The sequence below is a fragment of a genome, unplaced genomic scaffold (assembly GCF_019419815.1).
Source record: "Pyrus x bretschneideri cultivar Hongxiangsu unplaced genomic scaffold, Pyrus_bretschneideri_v1 Contig1, whole genome shotgun sequence".
In the NCBI taxonomy this organism is placed as follows: Eukaryota; Viridiplantae; Streptophyta; class Magnoliopsida; order Rosales; family Rosaceae; genus Pyrus; species Pyrus x bretschneideri.
The window spans coordinates 8,470,180-8,484,254 of NW_025999390.1; the positions used below are offsets into that span (position 1 = coordinate 8,470,180).

Here is a 14,075-nt window from a genome sequence, read left to right on the forward strand (position 1 = left end):
GTGGAAGAAATTATATATAACATGGTAAAAAAAAAAAAAAAAAAAAAAGGAAAAAAGGTAATCCGACCTACCGGATTCGAACCAGTGACCTAAGGATTTCTGTTATATTACAACTACAGTCCTCCGCTCTACCAACTGAGCTAAGGTCGGTTTGATGTTAAAGAGCAAGGCTGTTTCTAATTATCCTTATATCAAGAATATTGATAAGCCTCCCTCATAACTGAAATAGTGTTGGTTCGTTTCCCACCCATAATTAGAAATTAGGGGTGATTTGACCATAAAAAAAAAAAAAAGGAAATAGGGGCGATATTCAAAAAATTGAATAAAAAATAACGAAATAATGTTTTCCATTTTTATTTCAAATTTTAAAATCAAATTACTTTTCAATTTGGAATCTGAATAAGTTTAGAAATTTTAAAACCTAATTCCAAAATTCATATATTTTACAAAGATTTGAATATCATGGCATTTGATACATTCCGATGTATAAATTCATTTAGTTTGTGGTATAAAATCTCTCTCTCTCGCCGAAAGAACAAACCCTAGCTTTTGTCGCTGACGCTAATCTCAGCAACTCCCTAACTATGAGGGGTGGTTCCTTTATATTTCTTTAGTCTTTATCTATCTTCTTTACTTTGACATTTTGGTGCCCTTATCTGAGCTTTTGTCACACCTTATCCACGAGCTCATCACAAATCCATGCTTTATACCCCTTTTTACTCAGTTGTCAATTCTTGTCTCAAAGTCTTCAACTATGACCCCCTACTTTTGGCCCATCACGTCTCTCCTCAGCAGCACACTAGTGTTGTGGTTTTAAAGTCACATTTTGTACTATTTGATAAGATTATGACTGCACAAGTAGCTCTCCTCACTTCTATTTTTCGTTCATCCAGTTGTTATGTTGGTTCGTTTTGTACCGTTTGATACATAGGATGAGACGGAATAGAGTGGGACGAGGAGTTCGTCCTATATTTGGTGCGTCTAAAACGAGTGGAATGCGCTGTTCATAGAACGAGTTTTGGGTGAATTTTCGTTCCGCCTCACCCCTTGGAACGACTCATTCCACATCCGTGAAACACAAAATTATAACATTTTAAGACAAAAATACCCCTCTCCCATTGTCTCTTTCATCAGATCTCAACCTCTCTGTCTCCTTCCTCCTCGCTTCCATCCAAGCCCTAGTTTTCCACGGCATCTCTCAATATTCAAAAAATGGGGAAGCCATCCAAAGGCAAGAAATTAAGAATTTGGGGAAGGGAATGGTCACCCCCGTCCAAATCGCCTTCATCGTTGACCGATACCTCTACGACAACAACTACTTGGTAACCCGCTCTCTTTTCAGAACCAAAGCTTCATCCCTCATCGCCAAATCGCCGATTCGAGAGGTACCTGCTTGGTTTTTCCTGACAATTTGTTCAAAATCGGTCTGAAAGATTTCTTATTTGTCTGATTTGGATTTGAGTTTTTCTGTTTTTTGTAGGTGTCGAAGAGTTTGCTGAGCGTGATGAACGCTTACAATGTCGACGGAAGCCTCGTAGTCTCTGCACCTCCGGCTATGGCTCCGCAATCATTTAATCTTTTGGTTCCGTTTCGTCCAATGCGTACCAAACGCATAACGAAACAACTATCATGTTCCGTCCTATGCATACCAAACATACATGGAACCACCGTTCCGTCCTGTCTAATCCCATTTGCATACCAAACGACACCTTTCTTGACGGTGGCCTTGCTTTAGTGTCATGTGGTTTTAAAGTGCATTTTGCACTATTTGATAAGATTATGACCGCACAAGTAGCTCTCCCTCACTCCTATTTTTCGTTCATCCAATCGTTCTGTTCATTCATTTTCTTTAACGGTGGCCTTGCGATGGCGGCCCAACTGATTTGGTGGAGGTGGTTGCCTTCAGTCTCCAAATTTAAGAAACCGATCAGCTAGAACCTACTTCTCCAACTGATTACCTAACGATTATATACCAATATTCAAATCCAAGTTCTAGACGCGGGGTGATTTCAATTGTTTTGGACTACGAATTTAACACAAGTAATCGTAATAATCATCAGTGTCAAGTGTACTTTCCCACTGCTGGAACAATTTTCCCAGCAACCAAACAGATATCACATAACAAAAAATTACCAGGAAAACAAAAACGGATCCATAAAATAGAATTGAGGACAAAGCCTTACTAACAAATCGAACTTATATTACTTGAAAGTAAAGGTACAAATTGCATCAATACTAAATGCTACCATGAAAAACAATTAACCCTAATTCCCAAAATATCGACATGAAATTCCCGATTTAACCCCCGAAACCGTAGAGGGTCCTTCCTTGCCTCTTGAGAGCATACACCACATCCATGGCGGTCACAGTCTTCCTCCTCGCGTGCTCGGTGTAAGTCACGGCATCACGAATCACGTTCTCCAGAAAGATCTTGAGCACTCCTCTGGTCTCCTCGTAGATCAGACCGCTGATACGCTTCACGCCACCTCTACGAGCGAGACGCCGAATCGCAGGCTTGGTGATACCCTGGATGTTGTCCCTCAGAACCTTCCGATGTCGTTTCGCCCCTCCCTTGCCCAAGCCCTTGCCTCCCTTCCCTCGGCCTGTCATTTTCTCGGGAGAATATTTTGGTTGAGAAAGTATGATTTTTGGTGGGGTGGTTGCGGTTTTGGGTATTTAAATTGTTGGGGTTAGGGGTTTGGAACTTTGAAAGGTTGGCGGGGTTGATGTTGGCCGTTGGATGCAGGTGCTCATCGAGGGCTTGAGAGCATCGATCCGCGTCATGTTGTGAAAGTGGATTTCTGTCGTTGATGGTGTGTAAATCTACGGTTGAGAGGGATTCGCCTTTGGTATGGCACGGATTGTGCTTTTTAGCGTCAGTTGGCTTGGCGGCGTTTCAAAGGCGAGCCCAAGAGCGCAGAGGGATTTGGGGTTTGAAATTTGAGTTTTATATTTTTAGTTTTTTTAATTATCGCACTACGCGATTTTGATCATTTTCAATATTTGAATTAAAATTTTTAATTTAACTGAGAGAATTTTAATTTTAATTAAGATATGTTCAATTTAATTATATTCAATCTTAGCTTTTAAATTTAATGTAGTTAAATATTAAATAAAACTTAAAACTTATTTTAAACCCAACCATTGAAAAATGATTGAGTTATTTTTTTATTATTTTATTTTAATAAACAATATTATCTACATTAAGTGGGAGGGGTTGATTTTGTCTCGCAATAGGCTAGCAATAATCTAGTTTAAATTCGTATTTGACGAGAATCGAACCTAAAACCCTTATTTACCAGTAGACCGTAGTATTAAATGGAAAGTTAGTTTAAAACCTAAATTTTGATAGGCGGGCCTTTTAACTCTGATCTAAATTGTAGGTTAAATTAGCCCAAATTTTAAGTTTTAACCCCTAACTTATTTTATGTCTAACTTTTTGAGAAAAATTGGGTTGGTTTAATATCTAAATTAAGTTCTTTCCCAATGATTTGAGATGGTCTTAGACCAGATATGGCTTCACTTTTATGGTGATTTTGCTTCACCCTTTGGTGGTGACCTGGGCTTCGCATTCGTCTTGAAGCAAAGAGTCGGTTACCGGACTGGTTTTCTGTTCTCTCCAGATGGTCTCCCTGCTTCACTTGCTGCAAGTTTGTTTTTTTTTTCGTTGGTTTTCCCAGAACTTGTTTCAGCCTTTTTACTATCTGCAGTAGTTTTTCTTTAGTTTGCTTCGGCTAGTGTTCGTACTTCATTTGTACCCTTTTTAATGAAGTTTCATGCTTCAGAAAGCAAAGCACAAAGCACGTTTTCGGGCTTGCTCACATTGAGTGCATAACAAAAGGAACTATCTTCATAAATATGTACATTGTGCGCAATGACAACTGCAAAAACATTTGCAAAGAGAAGATGTACCATGCCTTGCCTGCACACTTGTACCAACTCACATGCCCATGAGGACAAGAAGATCCTCGGCCCCTACGTCCCTCCGATCCTTTGCAGCCTTCCCCTGGAAAGCTTCCTTTGCAAGTTTCTTCTTTTTGTCTTGCAACTCTAGTATCCTCTCTTCAATGCTGTCTCGAGCAACAATCCTCACAATCTTCACATCTTCCTTCTGCCCAATCCGGTGAACGCGATCCATAGCCTGTTCCTCAACTGCTGGGTTCCACCATGGCTCCAACAAATACACTCTACTTGCAGCTGTAAGGTTTATACCTGTTCCTGAAGCCTTGAGACTTGCAAGCAAAACTGTGGGTGCATCTTGTCCCGTCATCCCAAATTCTTTGATTACTTGTGCCCTTTTCTTTGCATTCATGGACCCATCTAACCGCAAAGTCTTAAAACCAGCTGATTTGAGTGGCTCTTCAAGATATATCAGCATCTTTCGGAACTGGGAAAACACTACTGATTTCGTAAGTGGGTTTTGCTCCCTCGATGCAACAAGAAGTTTTAAGAGAGCATTTACTTTTGAAGACACGGTTGCTTTCGAGGATGCTGTGTTGTCGCTGTCCGAAGCTGTTTGAGGGGCTGAGAACAGATCGGAATGTGATAAAGCATGGCGGCAAAGGGGACAGCAGGGCTTTGCGCGCTGAAGGGTTTTCAGAATACAAGCTTGGCAAAAAATGTGAGCACAACAAGTAATAACAATATCTGTTGGCGGAGAAATGCAAATAGGACAATCAAAATCTTCACCGTCTTGCAGCACCTCAACAATCTTTTTCAGCAGCTCAGGGTTCTTGGACGCATCTGCGTAGAATTAAGTTCAGAATAACATAACATGTGAAACAGAAATTTGATATTAACTCAGAACATTGCAACTAACATTGCACTAAAGAATTATGTTACATGATACCAAAATGCATATTCCCAAGATACTTCATTAGTAGCTGAACATATCAACATTGAGCTTCTTTCGAACTTGTCATACATACTTATATTTGAAAGGTATATGATATCTAATAGGATTATAGGAAACAAATAATATGGTGGCATATGCACAGGTGAGCGTCATTCATTACATTAAAAATTTACTAAGTCACATGACACTACAAAAATTGAGCAGCAGCAGCTCAAAGTACTAATAAATTTGAATAATAAATCTAAAAACCAAACACAGACACCAGTTTCCAAAGGGTATGGCGGAAACATATTACTAATAAGAGAGTTGGACGTGAAATTCAGGAGCTACCAATTTGGGAAAGCGAGTGTACAAGTACTGAACAGAGGGTGAATCCAAGAAGGTAAATAAGTAGAACAGAATCCTGACAAACTTAAATAAGGTTGACTGATGAAAAAAAAATTATGACTGAGAGAACTGTAAATAAATACAGCAGTGAAAGGGTTCCATTGAGCCAAAGATACTACGCATGTGAGTGAAGTTGCATAGAACAAATATAAACAAGATGCACAATTATAACATCCTTTCAAATACCTTCAATATTGTTCGAAGGGAGAAGTGATTTGAGATCAGAAGGGCACAATGCCACATCAGTACAGATCTGCCGAAGTCGTAAGATGATGCTAAGTACAGTGGAATAGTTGCGCATTACACTATCAGCATCAATGTAACTCCTCACAACACTCTTTGCTTCTCCTTCCATCTGATCATACAGTTCACGTTCTTCACCAGAGAGTTCCACATAACAAGTCTCTAAAGTTTTCGGAGGTAATCCAATCAGCCCTTTGTCTTTTATTCTTCGCAAAGAAATGGTTTCCATTAGAACCTGAACTATCACAAAACGTATTAGGAAGTTGGATTTTTGGAAAAAAATAAAAAATAAAACAGATAACATGATTCTGTGTAACTAATTTTTGGTTAACTGTTAAATAATAGGGGGGAAAAAAAGTAAGAAATAAAGCACCAAAAGGTATGCATGAAAATTAAATCCAAGGACTATTAAGGTATTTGATTAGCTTTATAAAGAAAACAAAGTCTTGGAGCTAAATCATGGATCAACCATGTCATCAAACATATCTTTCTGATCATCTAGTACTTATTTCAAAGGAAAGAAATTTGCTATCCCAGACCCCTAATAACAAATTGAAGGTATGCGGGTGAGCGGCCTAATGAAGTTTGGTTATATTAGTTAATGAGATACTAAAGTTCATTTGCTAAAGAACAATTCAAGTAACTCATCTTGACTTCAATCTAGATGCCGTATTGTGGGGTCTAGAGCGAAACCCAACCTTACCAAAAGCTTTTAATAAAAATTAAAACAAAAAGTGAAATAAAATACAATGTCAAGAACATTCAAAACAGAACCCATGCACACTTCAGAAGTCAGATACACATCCACATTAGACCTTGTATAATATGTGGAAGAGACCATAAATAACGTAAGGATGATTCTCAAGTAGAAAGAAAATAATAATAATGATCTATTATGTTCAAATCTTGTCCCAGCACAGAGAACTGCATGTAATGCAAACTTCCATTGCCTGCATCTGTTTATAGTTTATAACAAAAAACGAAAAGAAAATAAAGGTAGAATGGAATTACCTGCAGCCGTAAGAGCCCTTTTTGGTTGCCATGAGCAATTGGGCGCTGCACCAAGCTTTGCCAGTAGCTCTTAATTGAAAAAGGCTCAAACCGCAAAAATGCCATCAAAGAAAACAAATCAAATGAGCTATTCTGGATGGGTGTTCCAGTAACCGCCCACCTTCGCTTAGCCTTCAAACTAGTCACAGCTTGACTTTGTTGAGCATTAACATTCTTAATCATGTGTGCCTCATCCAAAATCACCCTCCACCACTCAATCTCTTTAACAGGGGATTCCGTCCAAGAATTTTCAGTAGCCAAAATACTATATGTAGTCAACACCATATCATACTCCTTAAGCTCCTCAGCATTGCTAGTACGCTCTCCGTAGTACATATACACCTTCAGTCTACCCGGCCTGGTGTGTTCTCCTAGTTGTGTTACCCAAGTCGAAAATACAGAAGGTGGGCACACAACTAATGTTGTCTTGGTACTACAATACCCCAAAGACTTATCATCTACACTTAAACATTTTTCTTCCACATTGCTGCCAGCATTGGCATCCTCAGTTTTGCGTTTTTTCAATGACCCGGTACCTTTTTTACTTGGGGCACCCCTCTTACCCTTCTTACTAAAAGAAACAGACAGAGACTCATCCTCACCCATTTTGTTATCATCTAGTACGCTTACATCTGAACTACCATATTTATCAAACGCAATCAAAGACAGCAAAGTTAAAGTCTTACCCAACCCCATATCGTCCGCGAAAATCCCACCTCTTAGAGGCTCCGGTCGCTTATCAGTGTGGTAATTGGTCAAGACATTCAAAAAAGAACCACCTTTCTCTTCCCAAAAGGGAGGCAAGTCACCAGAATTTTCTCTATGCACCAACCATCCCAAGCCTTCTTTCTGGTGAACAAACAGCTCTGATTTGATCACTTGTTTTGGAGGTTCCAATGCTTGTAAGGCACCCTTTCTGCTCGCACTCTCCTCCACCAGCTTGAAAATCTCATCTACACTCTTGGAACCCCTCTCAGCCTTCTTCTCCTTGACAACCACTGACTCGGATAGAGTGAAAGACGCATCGGAATCGGAAATCAGCTGCAACCCAGATTGCAAAATTGCTGATTTCGCAGAGGGAAAGGCTTCAAACCTTGCAAAGATGTGAACTTGGCAAGGAATCTTGAACCTGTTGGGCTTAGAGCGCACATTGGGCACAATGCCTTCGACGGAAATCAAATTCGAGTCGATCAGGGGGGCAAGGACGGCGGCAACGGAGCGTTCGATGTGACCCACCTGACGCGTTTCGGTATTAAGGACTTTGATGGCGTTGGAATCGTAGGGATTGAGGGGTTCGCGGACAAGACCCACCATTTCTCGGCCACTGATGGTGCCTGAATAGTATTGAATTCCGACGATGCTGGCGATGACGAAGCCGAGCATGAAGGTGTCCGAGGAAGAAGAGAGTGACTGCGAGTCTTGGTCCTGGTAAGAAAGAGCGGCAAAGTCATCGGCGTCGGGCGGAGGGTCTTGCCACTGATCGAGGGACATGAAGAGTTTTACGGGATCTTCTTCCTCCATGCTTTGATGTGATTTCTTTCTACAATTTGGATGATGAATGGCGGTTTTGAGTTTAGACTCCCTAGAGTTTTCGGTTGAGGAGAGAGAGAGAGTGGGGAAGGAGTCGGTGCGTCGGCTTCTGATTCGGTGTCGCAATCGTATACTGAAGGTGATTGAAACTTTGAACGGCATCGAAAGGAGGGGTGCGGTTCAAAGAGAAAATGACACGCACCATTTAGAGCCAAGACTGTCCAAACACCCGGTACTCGGCTTCAAATGGGTAGACACGTTAAAGCATCATCTCCGATATAGAACACGAAACTTCCGAATGCAGAAATGCATGGGCGCAGAGCTTAACAGGTCGGTACGTGCCGACACTCCCATGAAATGCAATTCATTTCAGAAATATCACATTTGATTTCACATGTTTATATTTCGCATTTTTAAACTTTCTGTTTCCCTCGCATGTTAAAAGACTGTATTCCTCTGTCAACGAGGGTTGATTCAATTGGTAAGAACGTGTGAGGATGATTTGGTTTAGTTGCTAAGGACGTGCTTGTGAGGATGAGTTTAACCTCACAATAAGCTTGCGATGATGTAGTTCAAATTCACCTTTAGCGAGAATCGAACCTAATACCTCTCACTTACAAATGAAAAAGAATACCTCTCACTTGCAAATGAAAAAGAATACCCATGACCAATATCTAAGGTCAAATTAAGATCACAAACTCAATAACGAATTAAGGCCTAAGACCTAAGATCGAAAGTCAAAACTAGAATCGAAGAGCCTAAGATTGAATGTAGGCTTGTCAAGATTATTTGTTGTACTTATTATTGAAATAGTGAAAGTTTGTTAACAGTTGCTTTGTGGACGTACATAGGCACATAGCTGAATCACATAAATTTTTGGTATTATTTTTCTTGATTATTTGTTTTTAATTTATGAGTTTGTTTCATTTTCCCATTAAACAAAATATTTGTGGAGCTAAAAATAATTCAAAGACTCCTGGAGCTGACACATGATTTTTATCTACACGAATTGTTGAGAATGACCCTCATTAATCAAGCGAGACACACATTCTTTCACGCGCAATTCAACCATCAAGAAGAATTGTGATGCTTAACAGTTTCTTCAAGCTCTGTTGCACTTGGCAAGGAGATAAGACAAATGAATTAAATGGAGAATTAATAATTAATTCATATCTTTAAGTTTTCTTCATCGAAGACCAATTCCTTCAAGCAAGGAATTAGAATCAAATCCAACCAAGGATCCTACAAGATAATTCTAATATATGATTAATTTAATATTTAACCGGGATAATTTCCTTCTCCGTCCAACGGATGACACACCTTAGTCAATTGGATGTTGATACGTGGTGTGAGATCCCTTACACCATGGCTGGCCCTAGCTTCTATAAATACCCAATTTTACACTAATTTTTGGTAAGCTTTTGCGACTCAATTAAGCTCTGAACTCTTTATTTTCATATAAACTAACTTAATCATTAGAGATCCATTGACCAACCCTCCCAACACTTCTTAGGTGCGTAGTTTTGGTCTTTGATCAAATGTGCTTAATTGTTGTGTAGATACAATTTCTTCAAAATTAAAGACGATAGACTTTCGCTACCACATGATTCACAAACCACCCCATACTTACACAAAACTTCAAAATGTGCATTCAAAGTTCTTCGTGATGAGTGATTTATAAGTGTGCAGATTTCAGTCCATACACATGTGGAGGTATTGCTTCTTGTAAGAAATTTTGATCCAACACCAACGGAAAAAAACTTGCTTTACAATGAAAGCACTGCGTCCCAAGTGGTTAGAGTCTTCATCTTCAACCCAAAGCTTGTCAAGCTCAGATCCTCCCATCTGTTATGTCACACCTCGATCCCAACATATGTCCAGGATCGACACGTGACGTCATCATGCATCTGTAAATCCCACTGACTCGACCTCCGAGATATGTACAAAGCATAATTCAAGATTCGAATTGCGTAGTAATTTTCGTATACTTTTTGGCTGCATCTAATCTCCTCGTTAGACTGCCAACGTACCCTAAAAAGGGATCAAGACATTTGTAGTTCACCATTCACTACACTCCAACATTTATCACAGTACGTTCAAGCAAAAAAGCATAGCATTCCCCAATCATTTATTAGAACTTAACAAGCATGAAATTACTAGGTCCAGAGCTGCATAACAAACCCACATGACATTCAAGATTTCCTTTCCATCCATAATATAAATCACTATGTTTTCAACATGATACCTCAATCCACAACATGTAACATATCAAAGAACCAATGGAGCACAATATTATTCTCAAACCACATTGATCTACTAATCTATTCAGAATAATAACAATCATATCCAACAACACTCCACAATCACGTCAATTAATCAATTCCATGAATCAAAGATGCACGATATTAACATCTGACTCGTTAATTAATCAATGAAATAACAAATCATTTCATGAATATAATTAAAGAACTCTACATAATTCCCTACTTTGATTATAAGTAATAACATGGTAAATTTCATTTATATTCACAAGAGCTAGTGTGGTTAATCCCCATTCACTCGAATCTAGGGTTCCAGTCTAACTTATGAAAATGAGTAAGAGCAAGGATTCCGAACCACTTAACAAAATCCAACTAAAATATGGCACCTACCGAAATGTTCCAAGTACCGCTAATCCTCATCACCTTTGATATGCGTATGTTCTCTCATTGCAGATATACCAAGCAGAACCATATGCATAATCTAAGCGTGCAGGCAGTGATCACCCATCGCGGATATACCAAGTATGATCACCCCTGTAGTACGTATGGTCTCCCATCATATATAACCAAGCAGGACCACATCCTAACTCTACGTAGTGATCACCCATCACGGATATACCAAGCATGATCACTCCTATAATGTGTATGATCCCCCTATTGCGGATAAACCAAGCAGAACCATAGTCATAGTCTAATAACGTAGGCAGTGACCACCCATCATGGATATAATATACTAAGCATGATCACCCCTAACAGTCCCCGATCGCGGATATACCAAGCAGGACTGTATCCTATAGCTCTAGGTAATGATCACCCATTGCGAATATACCAAGCATGATCACTCCTAAAATGCGTATGGTCCCTATTGCAGATATACCAAGCAGAATCATAAACATAGTCTAATCGTATAGGTGGTGATCACCCATCACAGATATAACAAGCATGATCACCCCTGAAATACGTATGGTCCCCTATCGCGGATATACCAAGCAGGACCATCCATGTACCACTGCTACTTGATGCTAGTAAATTCATCACACATTATACATAATTGTACGCATACACGCTATCGATTCCACGTATCAACCAAGCATCTAATCATATGGAGCACAACACAAGGAATTCCCTTTATTACTATTTCTACTAAAAATCTAATAAAGTACCTGACTCATCTTCTGACTTTCTTCTATCTCATGCTAGATAGTAATGCTAAGTTCATATAGGTATTTAGCTGGCAATCATATCCAAATAATTATCAAACAATATTTAGATCCCATAACAATACAAATAATAAAGAATAATACTTATAATGGAGTTTCCCTAGAACCTCCTACCTCGTGTTTGACTACCTTTGTCAACACAAGTCCTCCAAACTTTCTAGCACAACACCTGAATCTAAACCAATTTACAAACGCGTCAACAAATGAAAACAAACACAAGTAAACGCATATTAGCAAGCATGGAAGTGAGTAATTACAAATTATTAACTTGTGTAGCATAGACATTATTTTAGTACAACTTTTACTTCAAATAACAACACTAATATAAAGCAAAAGTAATTTAAAGAAAAACAGGACAATGATTGAGTACTATAGAAACAATACTCCTCCACAAAAGCTGCATAAAAACTGCTTTGATCAACCAAATTTAAACTCACTTTTGAACGCTCAATCCTTAACTAAATGGTACAAACTTAAATGCTTTTGGAGACTTGTTTGTGTAATTTATAACCACATAATGTTGGTAGAAAACGGAGCTCTAAATTGGAAGTAATGCCAACTATAAAATGGATCCCAAAACTAGAAATGCAGAACTTGCCGTCCGCAGCTTTGTGACTCAAATTTGAACATAGTTTTTGGTCAACCAAAACTCAACGGAATTAAGAGAAATCAGATGGGTTTTGATCATGGACATGTCTATTTTCAAAACACACAATATTAGATCAAAAGGAACTCACAAGGACATAGAAATCAAGAGCCAAAGTAGGCTACTTGAAACAAAGTTTCTCTCTGCAAAATGGTTAAGTTTTCTGCAATGCAAAACCCGTACTCGTTTAATCCAATTTACAATTTCAGGGCAATCCCAAACTATCCAGGAATCATATTTAACTTCTATTTCAATGTGTTAGCTTACCTATATCATGCTTAATTCTTCCTCTTTTAGCCAAAGACTACAAACAATTCAATAAAATTAATGTACCTTTCCTTGTTCTTGTCCTGCCCTCCAAACTCCTCCAAAGTTGTTCATCCATCTACCACTTAGCTACTAAGCTCTTAAATCAACGTCACCACCACAACTCCTCAACAAGAACCCCAGAATTTCGAGTTAAACACATAAATCTCAAACTTATTCGAAAATGAAACCTGAAATTCGAAAGATCCGCTTACATATCCTGGAAGCGCATGAAGAGAGGAGTATTTTTTCTCTTGGGTCGAGACCTATCTCCGGCGGCGAAAAAAAAAAACCACGAAAACCGTCGAAGCTTCTGGGCTTCAATATATGGGCACGCTTGGTTCCAGCATATGGGTTTGGTATCAAATTGAAGAGGGCTTCGCTACGAATACATAGACTTCGACCTTGCATGATTTCGTTGCCGTACGAGAAAGCTATGATTAAATGAAGTTTTTTGGAGTGAAGGAGAATTAAAGAGGAGAAGAACGCAGCAGCAGAGCTGCTGGTTTTGCACGCAGGGAAGAAGAAAAAGGAAGCCATTGGCTTCCAGAAAGTTCCGCTTGAATTTATCAAAATGTCCTTTTATTTAGAAAATTCGTAATTTTTTTGTTCGAATTTCAAACTTCATTCCGATTACGCTTACTAACATGTAATATCTAAATATGCCAAGAACAGTAGAAAAGTTTGAAAGAATCAAATACATCTATGTAAAATCCCGTTTAGCACAAGAAGGGCATTTTCATCTTTTAAACATTTTAAGAAAAAAATAAATGCCGCACATATAAACTCGTCAAAACTAAGAATACAAAATACCTAATTTTAAATAATTCCAGGGACAAGGTTTCACATGCTGAGTGTGAATTAATACAGTAATATTCCTTACATTAAAAACATAAAATAAAAGCAAATGCAATCACTTAATATTTTGGTTAGTTATATTTCAATCCACGTTTAAGTGACAGTTATTACATTTAACTTCTACGAACGGTGTGTTTGATATAATTTATTATAATTGATTCATTATGTATCTTAGTCTAAATCTCTCGCTCTTTAGTTTTAAAATATTGATCCAAAAAGAAAATTTTAAAAATCAAATGCAAAAGTGTAAGGTTGAGAACTTTGGTCTAGTGATACAACTCTTCACTTATAAGTGAGAGTTCTTATGTTCAATTCTAACCAAAAGCGAATTTAAACCACATTATTGTTAGTTTATTGTGAGGTTTAGCCAACTTCCTCACCTCCTTAGTGTAAATAATACCGTTTGTTAAAAAAAAAAAGTTGAGAACTTTTGAATCTCAAAGGTGTTTACAAACTAAGAATCGAAGTAAGCAAAAATCTAGTTACTAATTGTTAGGAATCGAAATAAAAAAATGTAAAAAAAAAAGAAAAAAAGAAAAAGGGATGGGTGAATTCCAAGTTCCAAAAGCATGTTCAAAAAAGGAAAAAAAGAAAGAAAACTAATGAAAATGACTTAAAAATTTTAGGTTTTAAATTTGAATCAAAATGACAAAAATGTGTTGTAAGTAAATAATACTAAAAGTAAATTTTTAAAATAAAAATATCATTTTCGTTAAAAA

General features: G+C 38.2%; 2 protein-coding genes, 1 long non-coding RNA gene and 1 other non-coding gene across 5 annotated transcripts; all 4 read right to left on the reverse strand.

Annotated features, from left to right (window-relative positions):
* Positions 1-61: 61 nt before the first annotated feature.
* Positions 62-150, reverse strand: TRNAY-GUA. The gene is given in 2 exon segments: positions 62-97; positions 114-150. It is a non-coding gene; the product is annotated as a tRNA-Tyr (tRNA).
* Positions 151-2,183: 2,033 nt separating this feature from the next.
* LOC103967928 (histone H4) lies at positions 2,184-2,625 on the reverse strand. Its single transcript, XM_009381258.2, has one exon. The coding sequence runs from the start codon at positions 2,608-2,610 to the stop codon at positions 2,299-2,301; it is 312 nt and encodes a 103-aa protein (XP_009379533.1). The 5' UTR covers positions 2,611-2,625; the 3' UTR covers positions 2,184-2,298.
* Positions 2,626-3,828: 1,203 nt separating this feature from the next.
* On the reverse strand, positions 3,829-8,121 carry LOC103967927 (putative SWI/SNF-related matrix-associated actin-dependent regulator of chromatin subfamily A member 3-like 1). Its single transcript, XM_009381257.3, has 3 exons — positions 6,497-8,121; positions 5,429-5,720; positions 3,829-4,743 (listed from the first exon to the last, which is right to left on the reverse strand). The coding sequence occupies exons 1-3, from the start codon at positions 8,054-8,056 to the stop codon at positions 3,941-3,943; spliced, it is 2,655 nt and encodes an 884-aa protein (XP_009379532.2). The 5' UTR covers positions 8,057-8,121; the 3' UTR covers positions 3,829-3,940.
* A 1,372-nt stretch (positions 8,122-9,493) lies between these two features.
* On the reverse strand, positions 9,494-13,113 carry LOC125476931. Of its 2 annotated transcripts, XR_007258216.1 has the most exons (3): positions 12,526-13,089; positions 11,661-11,721; positions 9,494-11,557 (listed from the first exon to the last, which is right to left on the reverse strand). It is a non-coding gene; the product is annotated as an uncharacterized LOC125476931 (long non-coding RNA). The 2 variants fall into 2 exon arrangements; XR_007258215.1 differs by having other exon boundaries at positions 9,494-11,721; positions 12,526-13,113.
* Between the last annotated feature and the right edge of the window lie 962 nt (positions 13,114-14,075).